This window comes from Eriocheir sinensis, unplaced genomic scaffold (genome assembly GCF_024679095.1).
Source record: "Eriocheir sinensis breed Jianghai 21 unplaced genomic scaffold, ASM2467909v1 Scaffold787, whole genome shotgun sequence".
NCBI lineage: Eukaryota > Metazoa > Arthropoda > Malacostraca > Decapoda > Varunidae > Eriocheir > Eriocheir sinensis.
This window is the reverse complement of record NW_026112150.1, coordinates 118,393-142,500: the sequence shown is the minus strand read 5'-3', so window position 1 is coordinate 142,500 and position 24,108 is coordinate 118,393. Positions and strand designations below refer to the sequence as shown.

Below are 24,108 nucleotides of genomic sequence, written 5' to 3'. Positions count from 1 at the left end.
GAGACGGTAAAGAAGAAGGAGAAGAAGAAGGAGAATTAGCAACAAGAGATATAGAAGGAGGGGAAGGAGCAGGAGGAGACGGTAAAGAAGAAGGAGAAGAAGGAGGAGAATTAGCAACAAGAGATATAGAAGGAGGGGAAGGAGCAGGAGAGAACGGAAAAGAAGGAGAAGAAGGAGGTGGATTAACAGCAGCAGAAGATAAAGTAGGAGGAGGGGAAGAACGAAGAGGAGACGGAAAAGAAGAATGAGAATTAGCAACAACAGATATAGAAGGGAAAGGAGGAGGGGACGAAAAAGAAGAAGGAGAAGAAGGAGGAGAATTAACACCAGCAGAAGATAAAGTAGTAGGAGGAAGGAGGAGAGGAATAAATCGGAAGCGGAAAGAACTGTAAAGGAATGAGGAAGGGGAAGGAGGAAGAGAGGAGGAAGAAATAGCAATAGGAAGGAGAGGGCTAAAGAGAAGGAAAGGGAGAAGAAGACAAGTTGCTACGATGCATAAGATAGAGAGGTGAAGACTTAGCTAACTCTTACACTCTCCAGACACCATCTTACCACTCCTTACAATTCTCTTTTTTTCTTTTTTTACATCAAAGGACACATCTCAAACAAAACAACAAAAAGAGTACACAAAAAAAGCCCGCTTCTCGCCGCCTTTTCGCTTTCGACACCATCTTACACCCCTCTACCAGCGTTGCTAAATTATCGTACTAAACATCGTATCTGTCATTCCTAGGCCCTCAAACTCTCGTACCTACACAAATGACGATAGTTTATTAAAGTTATCGTTGAAACTGTTAAATATTGATGATTTTCGTTCTTTTCTGCAATAGGTATCGATTAGAAGCCACGAGAATGCAATGCGATGAGTACGATAATTTAGGAACGCTGCCCTATACACTACTTACAACCCTCCCTATAATCACATACTCCCTTACATTCCCCTACATCTCCCTTGCACCTTTCCACATCTCCCTAAACGCTGCCCTCTACACTACTTACAACCCTCCCTAAAATCACATACCCCCCCCTTACATTCCCCTACACCTCCCTTGCACCTTTCTACACCTCCCTAAACGCTGCCCTCTACACTACTTACAACCCTCCCTATAATCACATACTCCCTTACATTCCCCTACACCTCCCTTGCACCGTTCCACACACCCCTACACTCCCTCACACCATCCTTACACCCTTTGAGAATATAGTAAAAGTTGTAGGTGTTTCCATGGGTAGTTTTATGAGCCTAGTGATAGTTTGACAAGGCTTCTACACCGTGGATGCGAAAAGACACTCACGGCAACCCGATTCATCTCCCTTTTGGCCTTTTGTAAATACTTGTTGTGGGAGGCGAAGGCATCTGAGCATACGGGTCTAAATATCGAGGTTTTCGCAGACTCTTGGCACGTCTTTTGGGGGGTGATGCAAGTTAAGGAAGGAAAAAGAAAGGAGCGGAAAAAAAGGTCCTTCAGGCGTGAATGTAAAAGAGAAGAAAGGAAGAGAAGGGGATGGAAAAATAAAGATTGGCAGTTTTGTCTTGGGGTTCGAGAAGTTATGGTTTTGTGAGAGAGAGAGAGAGAGAGAGAGGAAAAAAGAAAAAGACATTACACCCTATTCTGTAACCACGAAATTAAACACCAAAAAGAACAATAGAAACAAAAAGAAAAGTAAAAAGATGAAATGAGAGAAAAAAAAATCAAATACAATCGCAAAAAAAAAAAAGAATAAATTAGACAAGACAATATTACAAGACTTCGAAAAGAAAAAAAAAAGAAGGTAGAAAAAAGCAAAAAACAAAGAAAAAGCATTAGGGAAAGGAGAAAGAGAGAGAGAGGGAGAGGGAGAGAGAAAGAGAGAGAAAAAAGGGAGATAGCGTAGCAGAATATTAAGGGAGCCATCTGTTACATCCTCCCTTCTAATTGGTAAGGGAGGGAAGGGAAGGGAGGGAAGGGAGGGGGGAGAGAGGAAGAGGAGGGAGAGAAATGGTTCGAAGGGAGAGAAGGGAGAGAGAATGAGGAGATAAGGACCTGTTAACACTACTGGAGAGAGAGAGAGAGAGAGAGAGAGAGAGAGAGAGAGGGAGAGGGAGGAGAGAGAGAGGGAGGAGAGAGAGGGGAAGGGGAAGGGAGGAAGGAGAGAGAGAGAGAGAGAGAGAGAGATAATGAGTAGGTTAGCAGCAATGAGGGGGAGGAGAAAAGGGAGGGAGGAAACACACACACACACACACACACACACACAATTGTTTGCTCATTTCTACGTATTTCAAGAGTTGGTTAAATGACTTCTCTCTCTCTCTCTCTCTCTCTCTCTCTCTCTCTTTGTTATTATTCCCTTTGTTTTCCGTGATGTCCAAATGGGTTTCAATTCCTTTTTTAATAAGACCAAAAGGGATCCAATTCCTTTGAGAATCATCGGAACTCATTCACTGGACCTAATTGTTCTTTGTACCATAGGGATTTGAGGGGTGTGGAGAGAGAGAGAGAGAGCAGTCTTATCTCTAAACTCACCTCCACCACCTTCTTAATGCTCGCCTAACTTTAATCTCTCTCTCTCTCTCTCTCTCTCTCTCTCCAAGTGTTGCATGTTCCCAAGGTTTCCCTCATTACAGAATACAGACAAAGGGAAGAAGAGAGAGAGAAAGAGAGAGAGAGAGAGAGAGAGAGAGAGAGAGAGAGAGAGAGAGAGAGAGAGAGAGAGAGAGAGAGAGGAAGACGTGGATAATGATGGGGCGAAGAAGACGGTGAAAAGGGAGAGGGGAAAGAGGAAGAGGAAGGCAGGTGGCAGTGAAGGAGGAGGAGGAGGAGGAGGAGGAGGAGGAGGAGGAGGAGGAGGAGGAGGAGCGAAGAGAGGGAAGGAGTGTGTAGGAAAAAAACAGAATTTATACCTCAACTTTTTCCTTCCCTTTTTACCAACATCACATCTCTCTCTCTCTCTCTCTCTCTCTCCCCCCCTTCTTCCTCCCTTCTGGTAATATACACTTTATCCTTTCCTTCTCCCTCTCTCTATATAAAATGAGGAAGGAAAACAACACGCCTGAATCCTCTACTAGTCATGTCTAAAATAATTGGTCGAAGGGAATTGGAAACCTTATTGAGCCTGTGTACGGGTTCAGGCGTTTATAGTTTCATGTGTTTGTTAAGATTAGGGCCAAAGTTTCTTATCTTCTCGCTTTTGTTTCTCGTTATTATTGTTTTCTCTCGTGAACGTATACTGATTTTGGAGTTTCATGTCTTACTTATGTTTTTTATTATTATTATTATTATTATTATTATTATTATTATTATTATTATTATTATTATTATTATTATTATTATTATTATTATTATTATTATTATTATTATTATTATTATTATTATTATTATTATTATTATTATTATCACTTCCACCACTTCCACCTCCATCACTTCCACCACCTCCACCTCCATCACTACCACCACCTCCACCTCCATCTCCACCACCACCACCACCACCTCCACTAAAACAACAACAACAGCAACAGCAGCAACACAACTTCCTCTTAATCCGCTTCCTCCTCCTCCTCTTCTTCTTTCTCCTCCTCCACTTCCACCTTCTCCTTTTCTTCCATTAAACCTCTCCGAATTCACCACCACCACCACCACCACCACCACCCCTTCTTACTCCTCCTCCTCCTCCTCCTCCTCCTCCTCCTCGTCCTTCTCTTCCTCTTCCATTAAACTCTACGGAATCATGACTATTGTTTCACTTATTCTTCTTAATTCCACTACCACCACTCCTCCTCCTCCTCCTCCTCCTCCTCCTGTTCCTCTTCCTCCTCCTCCTCCTCGTCCTTCTCTTCCTCCTCCATTAAACTCTACGGAATCACGACTATGTTATTTCACTTATTCTTCCTAATACTACCCCCCCTTCTTCCTCCTCCTCCTCCTCCTCCTCCTCCTCCTTCTATTAAATCTCCCTCCACTTAACACTAGGGGCAGTATTTTCCTCCTTACCGAACCTGCCCCATCAATCTTTCCCTTCCCTTTCTCTCTCGTCCCTCTCTCTCTCCCCCCTCCATACCACAACCCTTAGCGCGATTGGCTGACCCGCCGCTGTTGACCTAAAACACGTAAACACCGTAAAGCGATCAACCAGACCGAGTGGCGTTGAGAATGAGAGAGGAAAAACAAATGATATACGGAATGGGTGGTTGTTTTTATATCAATATGGAAAGTGGTATTGCCTTTTTGTGTGTGTGTTTGTTTTAGGTGAATGACCCTTTTGACCTAAATAGAAAGAACATTACTATGATGAACTAAGGCAATTAGATAGAGAGGTAGATAGATAGATAAAAAAAATTGGGAGTAGGTTAATATGTAGGTATGTAGATAGACTGAAAGATTGAGATAGATAAATAGATAGAGATAGATAGATAGATAAAAAGTTTGGTAGTAGGTAAATATGTAGGTATGTAGATAGACTGAAAGATTGAGATAGATAAATAGATAGATAGATAGATAGTTAGGTAGATGGATAGATATAGAGAAAAAAAAACAATAGACTACACAATCCTATTTATAAGAATCACGCGACGTTCTTTTGTTTCCAAGGGGCGATAAAAACCGAGATTAAAATGAAATATACCGGAAATGAATGGACGAGTGTATTGCCTCTTATAAATACGAACCGTGATACTTTACTCTCTTTTATTAAGGTTGAAAATAGCGATCAGTAGATTCAGAACCCATTACGGAGATGGCCAATGGAGGGAATAACTCACCCCATTATATATCATGAGCCCCTTAATACCCCCTAATGGAAAATACTTGTCTTCCTCCCTTTCCCTTCCCGTCTCTCCTTTCTCTTCCTCCTTTCCTCTTCCTGTGCCGAGATAAATACAGGGGAGTAGTAAACGGAGGGAAGGAAGGGAGGGAAGGGGACACGGGCCTAATGACGGAGGAATGAATGAAGGGAGAGGGAAGAGGGGAAGAAAGATGGGAGGAAGGAAAAATATACATAGTTACACGGAAGAATGGAGAGAGAGAGAGAGAGAGAGACGTACACACAGAAAGATAAAGAAAAGAAAGTAAGAAAAAATATAAAAAGGATAAAAAGCGATAAAGAGAGAGAGAGAGAGAGAGAGAGAGAGAGAGAGCAGGAAACGTTGAAGGAAACGAGAGGAAGCAATCAACGGCAAAACAAGCCAAAACGACGCGAACTCTTTTAAGAACGAGGAAAATAAGAAGTAAAAATAATAATAATAAAAATAATAATAAGTGTTTTTACTCACACGGGAAAAATAATTAAGATGTTGAATGAATAGAGAATTATGTTGTCGATTTATTATCTTTTTTTATTTTCCTCTTTTTCTCTTTTTCCTCCAATCTCATTTTCTTGTTCTCCTTTCTATGTCCTTTTTTTCTTATCATCTCTCTTCTTAATCTTTTTTTTTCTCATTTTCTCTTTCCTGTTCAATTTCTCTCCATCTTTTTCTTCTTAATCATCTCTGTTCTCAATCTTCTTTTTTTTCTCTATATGTTATTTTCTTTCCATCTCCTTTTTCTTCTTGGTATTTTTCTCAGTCTAATTTTCTTTGTAATGTCTTTCTTCTCTATCATCTCATATTTTTCTTCCTCATTTCTCTGTTTTTCCTCCTTATCGCTTTTTCTTTTCTCATCTGTTTTTCTCCATCTCTCTTTCTCGATCTTTTCTCTATATATTTTCCCTGTATTCTTCTGTATGCCATTTTCTCTCTTTTTCTTTTCATTTCTTTTCATTTTCTTTTCTATTTATTTCTTTTTCATCTTCTCTCCATCCCTAGAATAAGACATCACATTACCGGACTCACAAACAAATAAACAAATCACTCTCAAGCAAAGACTAACATAAAATCACTAAAAACTCGAGATTATTTACTAAACCAAACACTCGCTTTCTCTCCCTGTTTCCTTTTCATTTTTTTCTATATCTTTTCTCCATCACTTGAAAAACAACATATACAAACAGATTCACAACCTCAAACTTCACCCTCAAGGAGAAACTAACATAAAATCACCAGAAGGAGAAACCAACATAAAAGGAGAAAGGAGAAAGGGGAAACTAACATAAAATCATCAGAAGGAGAAACTAACATAAAAGGAGAAAGGGGAAACTAACATAAAATCACCGGAAGGAGAAACTTACATAAAATCACCAGAATCCCAAAATTATATACCAAACCAAACTCGTTTCTCTATCTCTTTTCTGATAATTTCTTTCCATATATTTATTTCCATCCCTTGAAAAAGAAGCTATACAAACAAATTCACAACCTCATACCTCAACCTCAAGGAGAAACTTACATAAAATCACCAGAAACCCAAAATTATATACCAAACCAAACTCTCTCGCTTTCTCTATCTCTTTTCTGATAATTTATTTCCACATATTTATTTCTGTCCCTTGAAAAAGAAGATATATAAACAAATTCACAACCTCATACCTCAACCTCAAGAAGAAACTTACATAAAATCACCAGAATCCCAAAATTATATACCAAACCAAACTCGTTTCTCTATCTCTTTTCTGATAATTTCTTTCCATATATTTATTTCCATCCCTTGAAAAAGAAGATATATAAACAAATTCACAACCTCATACCTCAACCTCAAGGAGAAACTTACATAAAATCACCAGAAACCCAAAATTATATACCAAACCAAATTCTCTCGCTTTCTCTATCTCTTTTCTGTTAATTTCTTTCCATATATTTATTTTTGTCCCTTGAAAAAGAAGATATATAAACAAATTCACAACCTCAAGTCTCAACCACAACCCCAAACTAACATAAAATCACCAAAAACTCGATATTATACACCAAAACCAAACTCTCATGGCCTCGTCTGGTCCCTCCGTCCCTCTCCCTCGCTCAGTGGTCTTATCTCTCCCACGCTTTTTATATCCCTTTCTTTCCCGTCCTCTCTGTGTCTATCTCTGAAGCCGCGCCGCTCAGAGCAAAGAAAAAGGAGGCCACAATCAGCAACCAGCATCAGCAGTAGTCCCGTGAAGGAGGGATAGGATACATTCAGTGGCTTTTGGCGGTAAAATGAGGCGGGGAGCGTGCTGAAAGGGAGCGCGGGCGGGAACACACGAGTCCACCCTTCCGCGGCCGCCAAAGAAAATGGGTCCGGGATGTACACACGAGCGATGGCGAGGTGCGATTTTTTTCCGATATTTTTCCGGATTGGCGCCTTATGTGTTGTCCGTTTGGGGTGTTAGCGAGAGTGAGTGGTCCATAGGTCTTCTGTTTGGGTGGAGGATGAGGGGTAAGCGGGTACGTGTGTGTGTGTGTGTGTGGGGGGGGGGGGGGATGGATGGGTGCGTGTTCGTGTGTGTGCGTGTGTGTGTGTGTTTCTTTCCGCCGCTTATCTCACATCTGGCTTTATCTATGTGTTGCGTGTGACGTCACGTGTTTGGAGGCCTCAAAGAACGCTGGGTTGGGAGGTGGGGCGGCGTGTGTGTGTGTGTGTGTGTGTGTGTGTGTGTGTGTGTGTGTGTGTGTGCAGGATTCATACATGTTACCGTTATTAACGTCGCGCTGGCTATTGTCGTATTCTCGTCCCCTCGCGCCGCTGATAGATTTAAATAATTTGTCTAAAATCGGTATCAATACCCGTGTGGCAATTTCAAAACGAAAATAAAAACATAATAATTTTTATTGTTTTTTCCCTTCTCCCCGACGACTAAATAAAATTGAAGTGTCTACGTCGCAGCAGGCATATATATGATGTTGGGAAGAGGTGCTATTTTTGGCCAAACCGTGCGCAACTCCGCCCCCGACGCTTCCGCCCGAGCAGGATTAAACAGCCCTCGTGTATGCAAAATGATTTTCGATGTTACGAAGACTCACAAATGACGTTGACAGCGATGTAAATGTGTATGGCGGTGCGCTGAAAGGACGTCAATTGTATTTATATAGACGGCAGTTCACTGTATTTCCTATTATTATTATTATTTGATGTGTGTGTGTGTGTGTGTGTGTGTGTGTGTGTGTGTGTGTGTGTGTGTGTGTGTGTGTGTGTATTTACCTAGTTGTAGTTTTACAGGGCCTGGGCTTACGCTCGTGTGGTCCCGTCTCCATATCTGTATTTGTCCAGCTTTTCCTTAAAGTTGTGCACACTCCCTTCGCCGATGCTACATCCTCACTTAGTCTGTTCCAAACCTCTGTGTTTCTTTGCGGGAAGCTATATTTCTTTATGTCTCTCAAGCATCTTCCCTTCCTCAACTTTTTACTGTGCCCTCGTGTGTTGCTGACGTTTCTTCCTTCTCTTAGTAGTAACTCCTCATTGTCTACTTCTTCCATTTTAGTCAATAGTTTATATATATGTATTAGGTCTCCCCTTTCTCTTTGTTCCAGTGTTGGTAGGTCCATTTCCTTTAACCTTTCTTCATATGACAATCCCTCCAGTTCTGGAACCATTTTCGTTGCCATCCTTTGTATTCTTTCTAGTTTTTTATGTGTTTCTTCTTATGGGGAGACCACACAGTTTCCACATATTCCAGTTTTGGTCAAATCATAGTGGTTATTATCTTTTTCATCATATCCTTATTCATGTAGTGGAATGCTAATCCTATATTTCTTACCATTCTATACGTATCACTGAATATCCTACTAACATGACTCTCAGAGTGTTGATTATCCTGTATTGTCACTCCCAGATCTCTCTCTTCTTGAACTTTTTAAATATTTCTCCATCTCCCATTTTATATGTCAATTTTGGCCTCTCTTCACTCATTTCCATTTCCATTACATGACATTTCTTCACATCGAATTTCATCTCCCATTCCATACTCCATTTCCAAATCTTGTTTAGGTTCTCTTGCAGAATTTCAGTCTTTACTGTTTCTTATAAATTATGTCTCAGCAGTTTCGCATCGTCTGCAAACAGGTTCATATAACTGCTTACTTTCTCTGGCATATCATGTATATATACCAGGAAAAGTTTTTTTTTTTTACAACAAAGGAGGCAGCTCAAGGGCAACAAAAAAAGAAAACAATAATAAAAAAAAGCCCGCTACTCGCTGCTCCTAAAGTAAAACAAAAGAGGTGGCCGAAAAGAAGATCAAATACAGGAGGAGAGGTGTCCTGATACCCTCCTCTTGAAAGAGTTCAAGTCGTAGGCAGGAGGAAATACAGATGAAGGAAGATTGTTCCAGAGTTTACCAGCGTGAGGGATGAGAGAGTGAAGATGCTGTTTAACTCTTGCATAAGGGGTTTGGACAGTATAGGGATGAGCATGAGTAGAAAGTCGAGTGCAGCGGGGCCGCGGGAGGGGGGGAGGCATGCAGTTAGCAAGTTCAGAAGAGCAGTCAGCGTGGAAATATCGATAGAAGATAGAAAGAGAGGCAACATTGCGGCGGAATTTAAGAGGTAGAAGACTATCAGTATGAGGAGGAGAGCTGATGAGACGAAGAGCCTTAGCCTCCACTCTGTCCAGAAGAGCTGTGTGAGTGGAGCCCCCCCACACATGAGATGCATACTCCATACGAGGGCGGACAAGGCCCCTGTATATGGACAGCAACTGTGCAGGGGAGAAGAACTGACGGAGACGGTACAGAACGCCCAGCCTCGAGGAAGCTGATACCGATCCTTGAGGCACTCCACTATCTACAATTCTACATTCCGATTTCATGTCCCTTACCACTGTTCTCATCTCTCTTTCCCTTAAGTAACTTTCCATCCAGTGTGTGTGTGTGTGTGTGTGTGTGTGTGTGTGTGTGTGTGTGTGTGTGTGTGTGTGTGTGTGTGTGTGTGTGTGTGTGTGTGTGTGTGTGTGTGTGTGTGTGTGTGTGTGTGTGTGTGTGCACGTGTGTGTGTGTGTGTGTGTGTGTGTGTGTGTGTGTGTGTGTGTGTGTGTGCGTTTGTGTGCTAACGTGCGTCTCGCTGCAGGGGCGCGCCTGTCGGAGGAGTCTGGTCGGCTGGGCGGCAGCAGCAGCCGGCCCGTGGCGCCCATCGAGCCGCTGCTGGAGCTGGGCGGCGGGGGCCTGGCGCCGCCCGGGCCCCTGCAGCCCGTGTTCGACGAGGCGGCGCCCCGCAGGGTGTCCACCCTGACGGGCGGCACCGCCTACCTGCACTGTGTGGTGCACCACCTGGGCGGCGGCAGCGTGAGTCTATCTGTCTGTGTGTACCTGCGTGCGTGTGTACCTGTGTGCGTGTGTGTGTACCTGTGTCTGTGTGTATAGTTTACTTCTGACTACCGAGTTTCCGGCCCTTTACTTTAACAGCAGAGGGCCACACCCACACACCGTCAACACATCACTACCTCCACCACACCACCTGCACTTCCACACCACCCCCGCCACCCTCCACAACCCGGCAGACGTTTTAATTGTAGGAGGGGAGGAAGAGCTGGCGATCTCCCTCACACTCACCCCTACCCTAATCCTCCCCCTCACTCACTCCCTCCCGAGCCCGACGAGACTTGACAAAGGCTGTATTGCATTCTTGAAACACGCGCACACAAGCACACACACACTCTCTCTCTCTCTCTCTCTCTCTCTCTCTCTCTCTCTCTCTCTCTCTCTCTCTCTCTCTCTCTCTCTCTCTCTCTCTCTCTCTCTCTCTCTCTCTCACACACACACACACACACACACACACACACACACACACACGGTAGCTCAGTGGTTAGAGCGTCTGCTTCACAACCAGAAGGACCGGGGTTCGATTCCCCGACCGGGTGAAGATAAGTTGGGTTTATCTTCTTTCACGTGTAGCCCCTGTTCACATAGCAGTGAGTTGGTACGCGACGTAAGGCAAGGAGTTGTGACCTCGTTGTCGCGGTGTGTTGTGTGTGAGTGGTCTCAGTCCTTCCCAAAGATCGGTCACTGAGCTCTGTGCTCTTCCGTAGGGGAACAGCTGGCTGTCTCGAGAGAGACCCGCAGCAGACCAAGAGGTGAATTACACACATACACACACGCACACCCACACGCGCACAAGCACACCCACACCCACCCACACACACACACACACACGGGAGCGGTGGCCCTGTGTTCACCTGGGCAGCGCTAATTAACAGGTAACTCTTCCCCTTACCTGTTAGATGACCTCGGTGCATGCCGGCCGTGTAATGGCTCCAAATGGACCTAAATTGGGTGAGATTGACTAAATATATTGAATGTATCTCTCTCTACCTCCTCCTCTTCTCCTCTTTCTCTTCTTCCTCCTCCTCCTCCTTCTCTTATGTCTTCCTCTATTATTGTTTCTATTTTTCTCTACGCCTTCCACTCACGTCTATTATTTATCTTATTGTTTTGTTTTGTTTCGTTCGTGTTTTCCAAGAGTCTAATAGTTTTGTTTTGCCGTGTATTGTCTCCTCTCTGATTTCTTTTTGTATTTTTTTTTTCATTCGTTTCCCCTGATTGTGTGTTTCTGTTTCCGTTTTCTTTGTGTTGTTATTTGCTTTGTTGTTTTGTATTTCCTGAAGACTGATTTGTTGTTGTAAGTCAGTTTTATATTTATTTTTTGTATTTTTCCTCGGTTTTCTTCTTTTTCGCTATGTATTTCTATTTTCATCTTTTTTTTTCACTCTGTTTATGTTTACACTTCACTACAATTTTTTCCTGTATTTTCTTTCGTTTAGTCACTCCTGTTTTTTTTTTTTCCTTTTCTTTTTAACTACAACGTGCATGAACCGGCTTACATTTTTCAAACATTTTTTTCTTCTTTTCCCTGTCACGTGGAAATTAAATGTGTGTGTGTTTGTGTGTGTGTGTGTGTGTGTGTGTGTGTGTGTGTGTGTGTGTGTGTGTGTGTGTGTGTGTGTGTGTGTGTGTTTCGTCACAGTTCAAATAAGACTACCAAAAATGTCGCCCATTGCAAATATAGCCTTAACTAGATGGTGGTGGTGGTTGTGGTGGTGGTGGTGATGATGATGGTGGTAGTGGTGGTGATGGTGGTGATGGTGATGGTGGTGGTGGTAATGGTGGTGGTGATGGTGATAGTGGTGGTGTTGGTGGTGGTGATGGTGGTGATGGTGGTGGTGATGGTTGTAGTGGTGGTGGTTGTGGTGGTGATGGTGGTGGTGATGGTGGTGATGGTGGTGGTGGTAGTACTACGAGTAATGACCCCACGTCCTTCCTCCTCCCCCTCCCCTCCCACCCCTATAATTTTCCTCCCCCTTCATTTTCCTCCCCATTATTTTCCCTCCCTCTTCGTTTCCCTTCCCTTCATGTCCCTCCCCGTCACTTCCCTCCCCTTCGCTACTATGTCGAGTGCATCACCCCTCGTCACACTATTCTCTCCCTTCTCTCCCTCTCCCTTGCCTTTCCTCCCCTTCTCTCATCTCCCTTCCCTCTCCCCCTTCACCTTCCCACCGCCCCAACACATAGATGTCAGGAATGAGTTAGCCACGACAAGTATATGGTGGACACACACACACACACACACACACACACACACACACACGTATCTCTCTCTCTCTCTCTCTCTCTCTCTCTCTCTCTCTCTCTCTCTCTCTCTCTCTCTCTCTCTCTCATCAACTAATCCTTCTCCCCAGTCCATTTCCTCCCCTATGACCTCTCCCCTCCTCCCCACACGGTACTTTCTCCCCCTCTCTCCCTACGCACATAATTGTACACACACAGCTACACAGGTACACACGTTCATACACACACCTTCCCTACGTACACAGGTGTCGTGGATCAGGCGGCGGGACCTGCACATCCTAACGGTGGGCACGTACACGTACACGACGGACCAGCGCTTCGAGGCCGTGCACGCCGCCGCCTCACGGGACTGGATCCTCAAGCTCCGGTACGCCCAGGAACGCGACTCCGGCCTCTACGACTGCCAGGTGTCACGCCGGCCCGTTCTCACCTTCAGCGTGCGGCTCGACGTGTACGGTGAGAGTATACACCTTTTTTTTTGCGTGTGTGCTCTGTATGTTGTCTCTTTTAAAGTACTTCCTCTTAACCCGGAAGCAGCGGGGATTGTTTCTTAATGGTGCCTCTAAGCGAGAGAAAAAGGAGAAACAAATCATCACTCACACAAACCATTTCATAATATATATCGAAACATTTGTAATCAGTTTATGTATCATTTATTTTGGGGGGTTTAAATCATGGCACAAATTTGGCCCGTCGCTGCTACACGGTGAAGCCACAAATTTGGCCCGTCACTGCTACCGGGTTAAACTCCATCTTCAATTCATCAAACATTCACTCATTTACCTTTTCTTTCTCTGCTATTTCTATGAGAGAGGAATCAGAGCGAAGGCTGTATAAGTGATATATAGTGTTAAATTCCCTAGAAATACATGATGCCATAAACAAAGGCTCAAAATCAGTAATAGAGACGTCTTAATACATCCTACTCTTGATAATCTCGACTGTATTACATGATATGACTTTTTTTGTGAACCCGTTGCTGTGAATGATGTTCCCTTCTCCCCTCTCCGCCAGCCGCCCCCCGTGCCAGCATCGTGGGCGCCCCGGACATGCACGTGGACCGCGGCTCCACCATCAACCTCACCTGCACCGTCAGCCACACACCTGAGCCGCCCGCCTACATCTTCTGGTACCACAACGGACAGGTACGTGGCGACATAACTACACACACAGGTACACGCACACACACACACACACACAAACGCAGGTAAACACAAATACTACACATTCAGGTAAACATCACGAAGCACTAATTTAAAGTATTCACAGGTATTTAATATTTTGTGTGTGTTTTTTGCACCTGTGGGAAAGTTAGTGAACAGGTATGCAGTTCCCCCCCCCCCCCCCCTGGACACACACACACACACACACACACACACACACACACACACACACACACACGCACGCACACTTGTACCCAGCCAGCTTCAGGTATACACACACGCTAACAAAAAGGAGGTGTCCAGGTGAGATAGTGGCGCCCAGGTGTACCCGGCGAGTAATGGGGGACAGGTGTGGCCGCGTTCCCTCCGCAGGTGTAGAATCACAGGTAAAACTCCTTCCCCCACCCCCCTCTCCCCCGTCCGCTGCATCGCCCGCCACACCTGCGTCGAGGCGGCTTTCAAGAAGGGAGTATTTATGTCTGAAACGCCCTTGACCCTCCCACCCTTCCCCTCTCTCTCTCCTTCTCCTCCCCCCCCTTTTTCCTCTCCCCTTCCCTTTCTCTCTCTCTTCTCCCATCTCATCTCCTTTTTTTCCTTCCTCCCCCTCACTCTCCCTTCTCCTCTCCACCCCTTTTTCCTCTCCCCTTCCCTTTCTCTCATCTCATCTCCTTTTATTCCTTTCTCCTTCCCTTCTCTCTCCCCTTTTCCTCCCCTCCCTTTTTCCTTTCCCCTTAACATCCCTTCCCCTTCCCTTTCTCTCTCTCTTCTCCCATCTCATCTCCTTTTTTTCCTTCCTCCCCCTCTCTCTCCCTTCTCCTCCCCTCCCTTTTTCCTCTCCCCTTAACATCCCTTCCCCTTCCCTTTCTCTCTCTCATCTCATCTTTTTTTTCCTTTCTCCTTCCCCTCTCTCTCCCCTTCTCCCCCCCTCCCTTTTTCCTCTCCCCTTAACATCCCTTCCCCTTCCCTTTCTCCCTATCTTCACCCACTCATCTTTTTTTTTCCTTCCAATCGCTTACCCTTCCTTTCCAATCGCTTTCCTTTTCCCTTTCCTTCTGTTCCCCTTCCTCCTCATCCCTTTTTCCCTTCTCTTCTTCTTCCCTCATTTCATTTCCCTTCCTTTCCCTTCCCTTTCCTTCTATTCCCCTTCCTCCTCATCCCTTTTCCTCTTCTCTTCTACTCCCCTCATTTCATTTCCCTTCCCCGAGCCCTTCCTTTCCCTTCCCTTTCCTTCTGTTCCCCTTCCTCCTCATCCCTTTTCCCCTTTCTTCTTCTCCCCTCATTTCATTTCCCTTCCTTTCCCTTTCCCGAGCCCTTCCCTTCTCTTCCTTTTCTATCTATTTCCCATTCCATTCCTTCCTTTTCCTTTTTCTCTCCATCTTCTTCCTTTTCTTTCCCCTTTCTCTTTCTGTACCTTTCACATCCTATCTCCTCGCCTTCCTTTCATTCCGGCTTTTCCTCTTCCTTTCCTCTTTCCTTCCATCAACTTTTATCCCATATCCTTCCTTCTCATCCTTTTTAGTCTCTGCCTTTTCATCACACACAAACAAACACACACACACACGTTTGGTAAGGTCGGTTTTCGTGTTTGAATGTATAAAATTTCTGTTATGGACGAGTAGGGAAGATGTTAGTCCTTACCTTACCTGGCTACACACATATGTTACCTGTTCCTACCTTTTTATCTACCCAATTACCTGTCCCTTTCATCTGTTTGTTTCCCCTACCTGTACTGTTTGCTTTTTCCTGTATCTACCAATCTCTCTATCTGTCCACCTTCCTGCTTATCTCTCTCCCTCCCTACCTATCTATCGTACCTATTTTCTTTCCTATCTTCCTTCCTGCCTACTCATTTTAGACCTGTTCTTCCTACATGCTTGTTTCTTCTACCTGTCTTGCTTGCCCTTATCTACCTTTCTACCTATCCGCCTACCTACATTCCTCCCTCCCTCTCTCCTTCCCTACCTAACTACCTTTCATCCTTCCCTCCTACCTACCTACCTACCTACTTACCTACCTCATCTTCTTACCTCTCATCTTACCTTCTCCCCTACCCCCCTACCTGTCCACTTTGCTCCTGCGCTTCACCTGCCAATCTGTCAACCACACACACACACCTGCCGCTCACCTTTCCGCTCGGGGCTCACAGGTGTGTTAATAGCTCCTAGATTAGCGGTGAGGCAGCTGCGGCGCGACACACCTGCCCGGCTTGTCAAGGTTACCTGTTGTACCTGTGACTTGAGGCAGATGTGAGGTCAGGTGTGAGAGAGGGAAGTAAGGAGGGTTAAGAGGATGAGGAGAGGAGGGAGGTAAGAGTAAGAGGAAAGAGAAGAAGAGGAATGGTTGAGGGAGGAAGGTAACAGGAAGAGGAAAGCGAGATAATTAAGAGAAAAAAGGAAGGAGAAAGGAGGTAAGAGGGAGAGGAAGGAGGGAGAGTTATGAGAAAGAGGAAGGGTTAAGAAGGAGGTTTAAGAGGAAGAGTAAAGAGGGAAGAAGGAATGGGAAAGAGGAAAGGAAAGTTAAAAATAAGAGGAAAGAGAAAGAGAGAGTTAAGAGGAAGAGGAAAGAGGTCAGTTAATTAACATACATATTATTTACTACTACTACTACTACTACTACTACTACTACTACTACTACTACTACTATTACTACTACTACTACTACTATTACTACTACTACTACTACTACTACTACTACTACTACTACTACTACTACTACTACTACTACTATCTCCACCACCACCACTACTACAACTACCACCACCACCACTACTACCACCACTACTACAAATGATAATAATAATAATAATGATAATAATTCAGTGATATTACGAGACTTACCTGTAATAAAACCCAGCATATTATCTCGCGGCCTCGGGCTAAGATAATTAATTTGGAATACGTTTGTGATTATCCTAATTTAAAAGATGCCCCAGTTTTTTGTTTCTTTTTCATCGTGATGCTAAAAATGATAAAAAAAAAGGAAAAAAAATGGAGAAAATGAGAAAAATGAGTAACTAAAAATTGAGCTTGACTTGATTATCCTGATTATGTAAAAAAATAATAATACAAAAATAAAACGATAAAAGAAGAAGCGGAGGAAAAAGAAGAAGAAAGAAAGAAAGAAAGAAAAAGGAGAAAAAAAATAATGATACTGAACCATTTTTATCGATGGAAGCTCATAGAGAAAACAAAAATAAAAGGATAGAATAGAAGAAACAGAAGAAGAAAGAAAGAAAGGAAGAAAAAGGAGAAGAAAAAAAATAATGATACTGAGCTATTTTTATCGTTGGAAGCTCATAGAGAAAACAAAAATATAAGGATAAAAGAAGAAGCGGAGGAAAAAGAAGAAGAAAGAAAGGAAGAAAAAGGAGAAAAAAAATAATGATACTGAGCTATTTTTATCGATGGAAGCTCATAGAGAAAACAAAAATATAAGGAGAAAAGAAGAAGCGGAGGAAAAAGAAGAAGAAAGAAAGAAAGAAAGAAAAAGGAGAAAAAAAATTAATGATACTGAGCTATTTTTATCGTTGGAAGCTCATAGAGAAAACAAAAATATAAGGATAAAAAGAAGAAGCGGAGGAAAAAGAAGAAGAAAGAAAGAAAGAAAGAAAAAGGAGAAAAAAAATTAATGATACTGAGCTATTTTTATCGTTGGAAGCTCATAGAGAAAACAAAAATAAAACGATAAAAAGAAGAAGCGGAGGAAAAAGAAGAAGAAAGAGAGAAAGGAAGAAAAAGGAGAAAAAAAATTAATGATACTGAGCTATTTTTATCGTTGGAAGCTCATAGAGAAAACAAAAATATAAGGATAAAAGAAGAAGCGGAGGAAAAAGAAGAAGAAAGAAAGAAAGAAAGAAAAAGGAGAAAAAAAAATAATGATACTGAGCCATTTTTATCGTTGGAAGCTCATAGAGAAAACAAAAATAAAAGGATAGAATAGAAGAACCAGAAGAAGAAAGAAAGAAAGAAAGAAAGAAAGAAAAAGGAGAAAAAAAATAATGATACTGAGCTATTTTTATCGATGGAAGCTCGTAGAGAAAACAATATTAAAAGGGTAGAAAAGAAGAACCAGATGAAGAAAGAAAGAAAGAAAAAGGAGAAAAGCTGAACGTTATTCCCAGCACGCAAACGCAAAATAAAAGTGAATAAAGAATAAAGGAACTGAAGAGACGCAGACACACGGGGCCATTCTGAGTGATCGTCCGTGCTTCAAAACTGTGCCAGTGTTACCAATTACAGCGAGGAACTCCACCAGCATCCCGTTGGAGAAAGAGACGAGAGGAAAAGAAAGACTACGGAAGCACAAACACACAAGGGAGAGAAGAGAGGAAAAGAAGAGGAGGAAGAAAACAATGACCCCCAGAGAGAAAGTGAAGGGAAGAGGAAAAAGAGGAGATAGAGGAAGAGAAGAGGAGCAAGAGAACACTAACACCCAGAGAGAAAGGGAAGGAAGAGGAACAAGAGGAGATAGAGGAAGAGAAGAGGCGCAAGAGAGAAAGAGAAGGAAGAGGAACAAGAGGAGATATATACCAACACAGAGAGAAGGAGAGGATAGAAGAGAAAGAGAAGATCACAGAAGGTAACTAACATACAAAGAGAGAGGGAGATAATTAAAAGGAACTAAAACAGAGAAGAGAGAGAAAATAGGAGAAAAAGTAGAGGGGCAAGGATACACTAACACACACACACACAAACACACACACACACACACACACACACACACACACAGACACACACACACAGAGGGAGACGAAGAGAAAGGAAAGGCAGCATAGCGTCTACAACATATCTCCCGTAGTCTGCTGTTCCTCGTTCGCAAGTGTACAACCAGCCCCTACCTCGTCCCTCTGGCTTAGTGTCCCTCTGTTCCCCGCTGACCCCGCCGCCCACACGTCTCTGCCAGGCCCGTGTCGCGTCGAAATGATGAAGGACACGCTCGCTGATGAAGACTCGGGCTGACCTCTGTGTGGATGTGACTCTGAAGGTTAGGTTGAAAAGGAAGGAGTGTGGATTTGGAGGATTTGTGAGTGTTAAGAAACGTTGATGAAAAGAAGTGTATGTAAGGAATGTAGTTAAGGTATTGAGTGGATTTTTAAAGGTAGAGATCATTAGTGCATTTATGGAAAGGTAGAGATAATGAGTGTATATTTAGCTAGGTGAAGATTGTTATTCGTGGATATATAGAAAGATTAATTATACGATCATTAGTTTGTTTATGTGGAAAGTTAAGTATAATGAGTGTATATTTAGAAAGATGAAGGTAATTAAGTAGGTAGATGAACTAATAATTATTGATAGCTACCTGATATATATACGTGTTTGAAAAGGGTGTGTTAGTGTGTGTGCATGTGTGATTGTGCAACTGAATACAAAGTGAAATAATTGTGTGTATTTGAAAGGATGATATATTAAAAGGTATCGACAAATAGATGTAATAGATACTTGTACCAGTAATAATGTTAATGAGGTGAGTGTGTGTGTGTGTGCGTGTGAGACCGTTATTCTTTTATTATTCTTTTCTGCATCGTCCTTTGTTCTTTGTCACTTGTCTTGTTTTGTCTTGTGTTGCCTGTCGTGTGTTGCATCTGGTTCCTGTCCCCAATTTCGAGAGAGAGAGAGAGAGAAGGGGTAGGGGTGGGGGGGTGAGGCATGTTATCAGATGCAGGTCGTGTATTCAGTCTCTTGTTTCTGTTATTGCCAACTCGTAAGTCTGGCTCCCTTAGCACACCTGCCCCCTACCCCCTCTTAACTCACCCTCACCCCCTTAGCACACCTAGCCCCCCTTACCCCCCCTCCTCCCCCTCTCTCAGCACCCCTCGTCCCTCCCGCCCCTTAGCACACCTGGCCCCCCCTTACCCCCCTCTCCCCCTCCTCTGACTCAACACCCCTCACCCCCCTCAGCTTCCCTTAGCACACCTAGCCCCCCTTACCCCCCTCTCCCCCTCACTCTGCACCCCTCTCCCCTCCTTCCTCTTAGCACTCCTACCCCCTCCCCTCTCCCTTCTCTCCCATTTTTAGCATCCCTCGCCCCCTCCTGTCTCTCCTTATCACACCTCTCTCCCAGCCTCACTTAGCTCCTTATAACCTCCTCTCTCAACCCCCATTCCCTTCCTTCCCTTCTCACCCATCACCCCCTCACACTTCCCTTCCTCCCATTCCCTTCTCTTACCCCCCCAGCACAACACCCCTTCTCTCCCCCACCACTACACCCTTCATTCTCCTCCCCCACTAAGCTCCTCCCCTCCTCTTTCTCCAGGTTGTGAACTACGAGTCGGAGCGCGGCGGCGTGACGGTGGTGACGGAGCGCGGCAATACGACGCGCGGCTTCCTGCTGATCCAGGACGCGCGGCCGCGGGACTCCGGCAACTACACGTGCGCGCCCTCCAACACCGCGCCCTCCGCCCTGCGCGTGCACGTGCTGAACGGTGCGTGTGTGTGTGTGTGTGTGTGTGTGTGTGTGTGTGTGTGTGTAGGGGGAAGGGTGAGAAGACGGGGGGTGAAGCGGGATAGGAAAGGAGAGAGAGAGAGAGAGAGAGAGAGAGAGACCTATGCCTACTAACTCACTTTGCACGTATGATTGTCGTAATTGCCAGCGAGAGAGAGAGAGAGAGAGATGACGGGTCAGCAAGGTGTGGCGTAGACAAATTGACGGTGGAATGGGAAGGAATGAGAGGCAATGGAACGGAAAAAGAGAGAGAGAGAGAGAGAGAGAGAGAGAGAGAATAATCTTGTTTTCTCGTACCTTTCAGACTGAAGCTTAAAGCCCTTGAAAATAATAATAATAATAATAATAATAATAATAATAATAATAATAATAATAATAATAATAATAATAATAATAGTGATGATAAAAAAAAATAATAATAATACAAAGCAGGATTTTTTTATCATTATTGTAAGATATAAAATTGTTGTAATCAGGTCTAATAATCATACTTTTCACATTATCCTCATAAAAAAAGAATATCAGAAACAGGATTTATTAAAGTCATATAAAAAAAAACATCGTAAACAAAAACAATAATCAACCTGCATTTTTTCCTCTTACCTGCAATTAACTAAGAACAACATTTAATCAACACCCACACACACCTGTTACATTGCCTCTACCTGACGATGCTACCTGTTATGCATTACCTGGCTCGGCGGATCATAAGGTCGAGGGACGAAGAGGATCAAATAGCCTTCCTAACACCTTTCCGCCATCCGCTGATCCTCTTAAAAGCATCGAAACACTTGTATTTATTTTTCATTATGATTACTTTTACTGCGATTATTTTTTATTCCTGGAAGTAACTCCATTAGTGCTGATAACGCTAATTAAAAGAGTTCGATGTTCTTGATACTGTAGTGTTAAGTGTTGTTTTAATTAAGTGTGATTTGCTATGCGTTGTAGTAGTAGTAGTAGTAGTATTAGTATTATTATTATTATTAGTAGTAGTAGGAGGAGGAGGAGGAGGAGGAGAAGGAGGAGGAGAAGGAGGAGGAGAAAGAGGAGGAGGAGGAAGAGGAGGAGGAGGAGAAAGAGGAGGAGGAGGAAGAGGAGGAGGAGGAGGGGGGCCTAAATGATAAACCAATTCATTAAGAAGAACAAGCATATAAGGGTGTAAGGACTGCTACTCTCTCTCTCTCTCTCTCTCTCTCTCTCTCTCTCTCTCTCTCTCTCTCTCTCTCTCTCTCTCTCTCTCTCTCTCTCTCTCTCTCTCTCTCTCATTTTCCGATATTCTCTTTGTATTTACGCTTAAATTCTATTATTTATATATATAACTAAGTTTTTTTCTTATTCATATGTTCAGTTGTATTTAACTAAACTTCCCTATGCTGAAATATTCTCCTTTTGAACTAAGACGAATTGGAAGAAAGAAAAACAAAAAGAAAGAGAAGGTAAAGGGAATAGATTTTTATATTTTTATGGTGAATGATTCAGCTCAAGGGCAATCAGCAGAATACAGCAACAAAAAAGCTCGCTAATCTGATATGCTTTTACTTTTCTCCTTCCTTGTGACGGAGATGAGCACGGAGGCCACGCGTAGCTTATCCCATGCCCCCAACGTTACCTTTACCTGCCCTCCTTGATTCCCTCTCTCTCCCTGTCGCGGGTCTAATAAGATCATTGCAGCTTTAGACGCGCTCCTGTGATAATGTAAACAGAGAGAGAGAGAGAGAGAGAGAGAGAGAGAGAGAGATTGCCTCCAGTGATGTTACGTCTAGTGTGTGTGTGTGTGTATGTGTGTGTGTGTGTGTGTGTGTGTGTGTGTGTGTGTGTTTAGTAGCTTAGTGGTTAGTTTATCGACTACTGACCAAAAAAAGAAAAAAAAAAAAAGAAAACTGAAAATAAATAATAAAGTACGTAAATTTATCTCCTTATATCTTTTTTTAATTTTTTACAGGGACGAAAAATAAACGTCACAAATTCTGGATAAAGGAAAAAAAAAACAATAATTGCGTGAAACATGACACTAATTGACAGATAAAGAATAGAATGGAAATAACATAATGTCAATAAAAATACCCAAAGCAAACCCTAATAAGTTCTTCATCTCATTTTTTCTACTACGTTTCTGCTTTTTATTTCTCTAATTCCTCTCTTTCTCTTTTCCTCATCTCTCATCTCATATCATTATCTTATCATCTCTTTTCTTCGTCTTATTATTACTCTATTCTCATTATTAATATGACTCATTATTACTCATTGTTATCATACTCATTACACTCATTATCTATTACTCATTATTGCTTTATATTTTATGATTACTTTCTATTTTCATCATCGTCATCATTGTTACTCATTCTTACTCATTGTTACCCATTGATATCATACTCATTTTCATTTATTACTCATTATTACTTTCTTTTCTATTGTAAGCTACTTTCTTTTCTCGTCATCATTATTCTTATCACTCATTATTACTTATTCTTACTCATTGTCATCATACTCATTATACTCTTACTCATTATCACCATTTCTCTTCTCAGGTGAGTCGCCAGCCGCTGTACAGACCAACGCCGGAGTTACCCCTTCCAGCTTTCCCTGCTTCTACGTGCTCTCTTTCCTTCACCTCCTCCTGCTGCTGCTGGTGGCGTGGGCGTGGCCGTGGGAGTTAGGTCCACCCGTGCTGCCCTCTTGCGGTGACTGAGGGCGTGTTTGTGTGGAGGGGGGCGTGTTGGGGGTATGTTTGTTGTCTAGTTCTGTTTAGTTTGTCTGTTTAACCGTGTGTGTTTGTCTGATTTACGCCAGGAGGTCAGAGGTCAAGTGGGCTGAGGGACGGAGGAGGGGAAGGGGGAGGGGAACTGTCTGTCTGTCTGTCTCATTATCTGTCTGTCTGTTTGTGTGTTTGACTGTGTATCTGTCTGTTTAACTGTATATGTCTGTCAGTCTGAATTAATGGATGGATTGATGTCTCTCTCTCTCTCTCTCTCTCTCTCTCTCTCTCTCTCTCTCTCTCTCTCTCTCTCTCTCTCTCTCTCTCTCTAATGTTATTGTAGCACGAGGAGAAGGATTTTCATAATTATTTTTGCGTATAATATATTTCCCGTATTCTATTTATCCGTAACAGAGACAAATATTGAAGTTTATAATGATGATAATAATAATGATAATGATAATAGTGATAATAATAATGTTTCACTAGTCGAAGGTAATTATTCTTTTCTTTGTATATATGTAAATGTTGCCAAAATAGGTATGATAATATATATGAAAAAAACTTAAGTAAACTCACCAGAAATAGATAAATAATACATAAATAAAGAAATAATGAAAATAAGCCGAATTTGACAAGGAACCCATTTTTTATACTTTAATACCTTTTATACACATTTTTTTATTACATAGGCCTACTGCGATGGCACGTTTTTTTGGTGTCGTATAGGCCTACTGCGATGCTACATAGTAAAGTACAAAGGTAAGGTCATATCATCATTTTCTCTGTAGCTCAATATATTATTCAATGGATTTTACTCATATTTCTTGTTCGTGATTTTCCAATAAAAGGTACTGGCAACGTTTTTTTTTTTAAGCATTCCCTTGTGTGTGTGTGTGTGTGTGTGTGTGTGTGTGTGTGTGTGTGTGTGTGTGTTCCAGGGGCAGGTATTTTTCCAGTTGTGTGATGGATGACTGGATAAATATATAACCTTTTTTTCATACCTTTTGTTTTTGTTTATTGAATCTATTTTTCATCCTTTTAGTTATATAGGTTGAAAACACTCCAGCAATATTTTAAGTTAGGCTCCGTGTTTGTGTGTCTCCATATATGTGTGTATGTGTTTATTTATTTATTTATTATCATTTATTTTTACATATATATTGTTATTGCCAAGCGGAGTGGAGGTAGGGAGAATTTTTTTTTACTTCACTCCTTTGCTGGAACAATATTGTGATGGCCTTTCGTGTGTGTGTGTGTGTGTGTGTGTGTGTGTGTGTGTGTTTAAAATATGAAATCCGACCATACAGAACTACGCATATATATGAATGAATGCTCTCGTCTTTTCTTTTTTAGCAGAATAATAAAAAAAAAGTCCTTCCAACGAGCCTGCCTTTATTTTTACCGTTTTCATATTTTTTTCAT

The 24,108-nt window shown here is 42.6% G+C and overlaps 1 protein-coding gene across 1 annotated transcript; it reads left to right on the top strand.

The window, feature by feature from the left end:
* The first annotated feature begins 7,252 nt into the window (after positions 1 to 7,252).
* Positions 7,253 to 23,536, top strand: LOC126994400 (zwei Ig domain protein zig-8-like). The gene is made up of 6 exons (XM_050853714.1): positions 7,253 to 7,259; positions 9,884 to 10,098; positions 12,624 to 12,834; positions 13,393 to 13,523; positions 19,797 to 19,965; positions 22,517 to 23,536. The coding sequence occupies exons 1-6, from the start codon at positions 7,253 to 7,255 to the stop codon at positions 22,675 to 22,677; spliced, it is 894 nt and encodes a 297-aa protein (XP_050709671.1). The 3' UTR covers positions 22,678 to 23,536.
* The last annotated feature ends 572 nt before the right edge of the window (positions 23,537 to 24,108 follow it).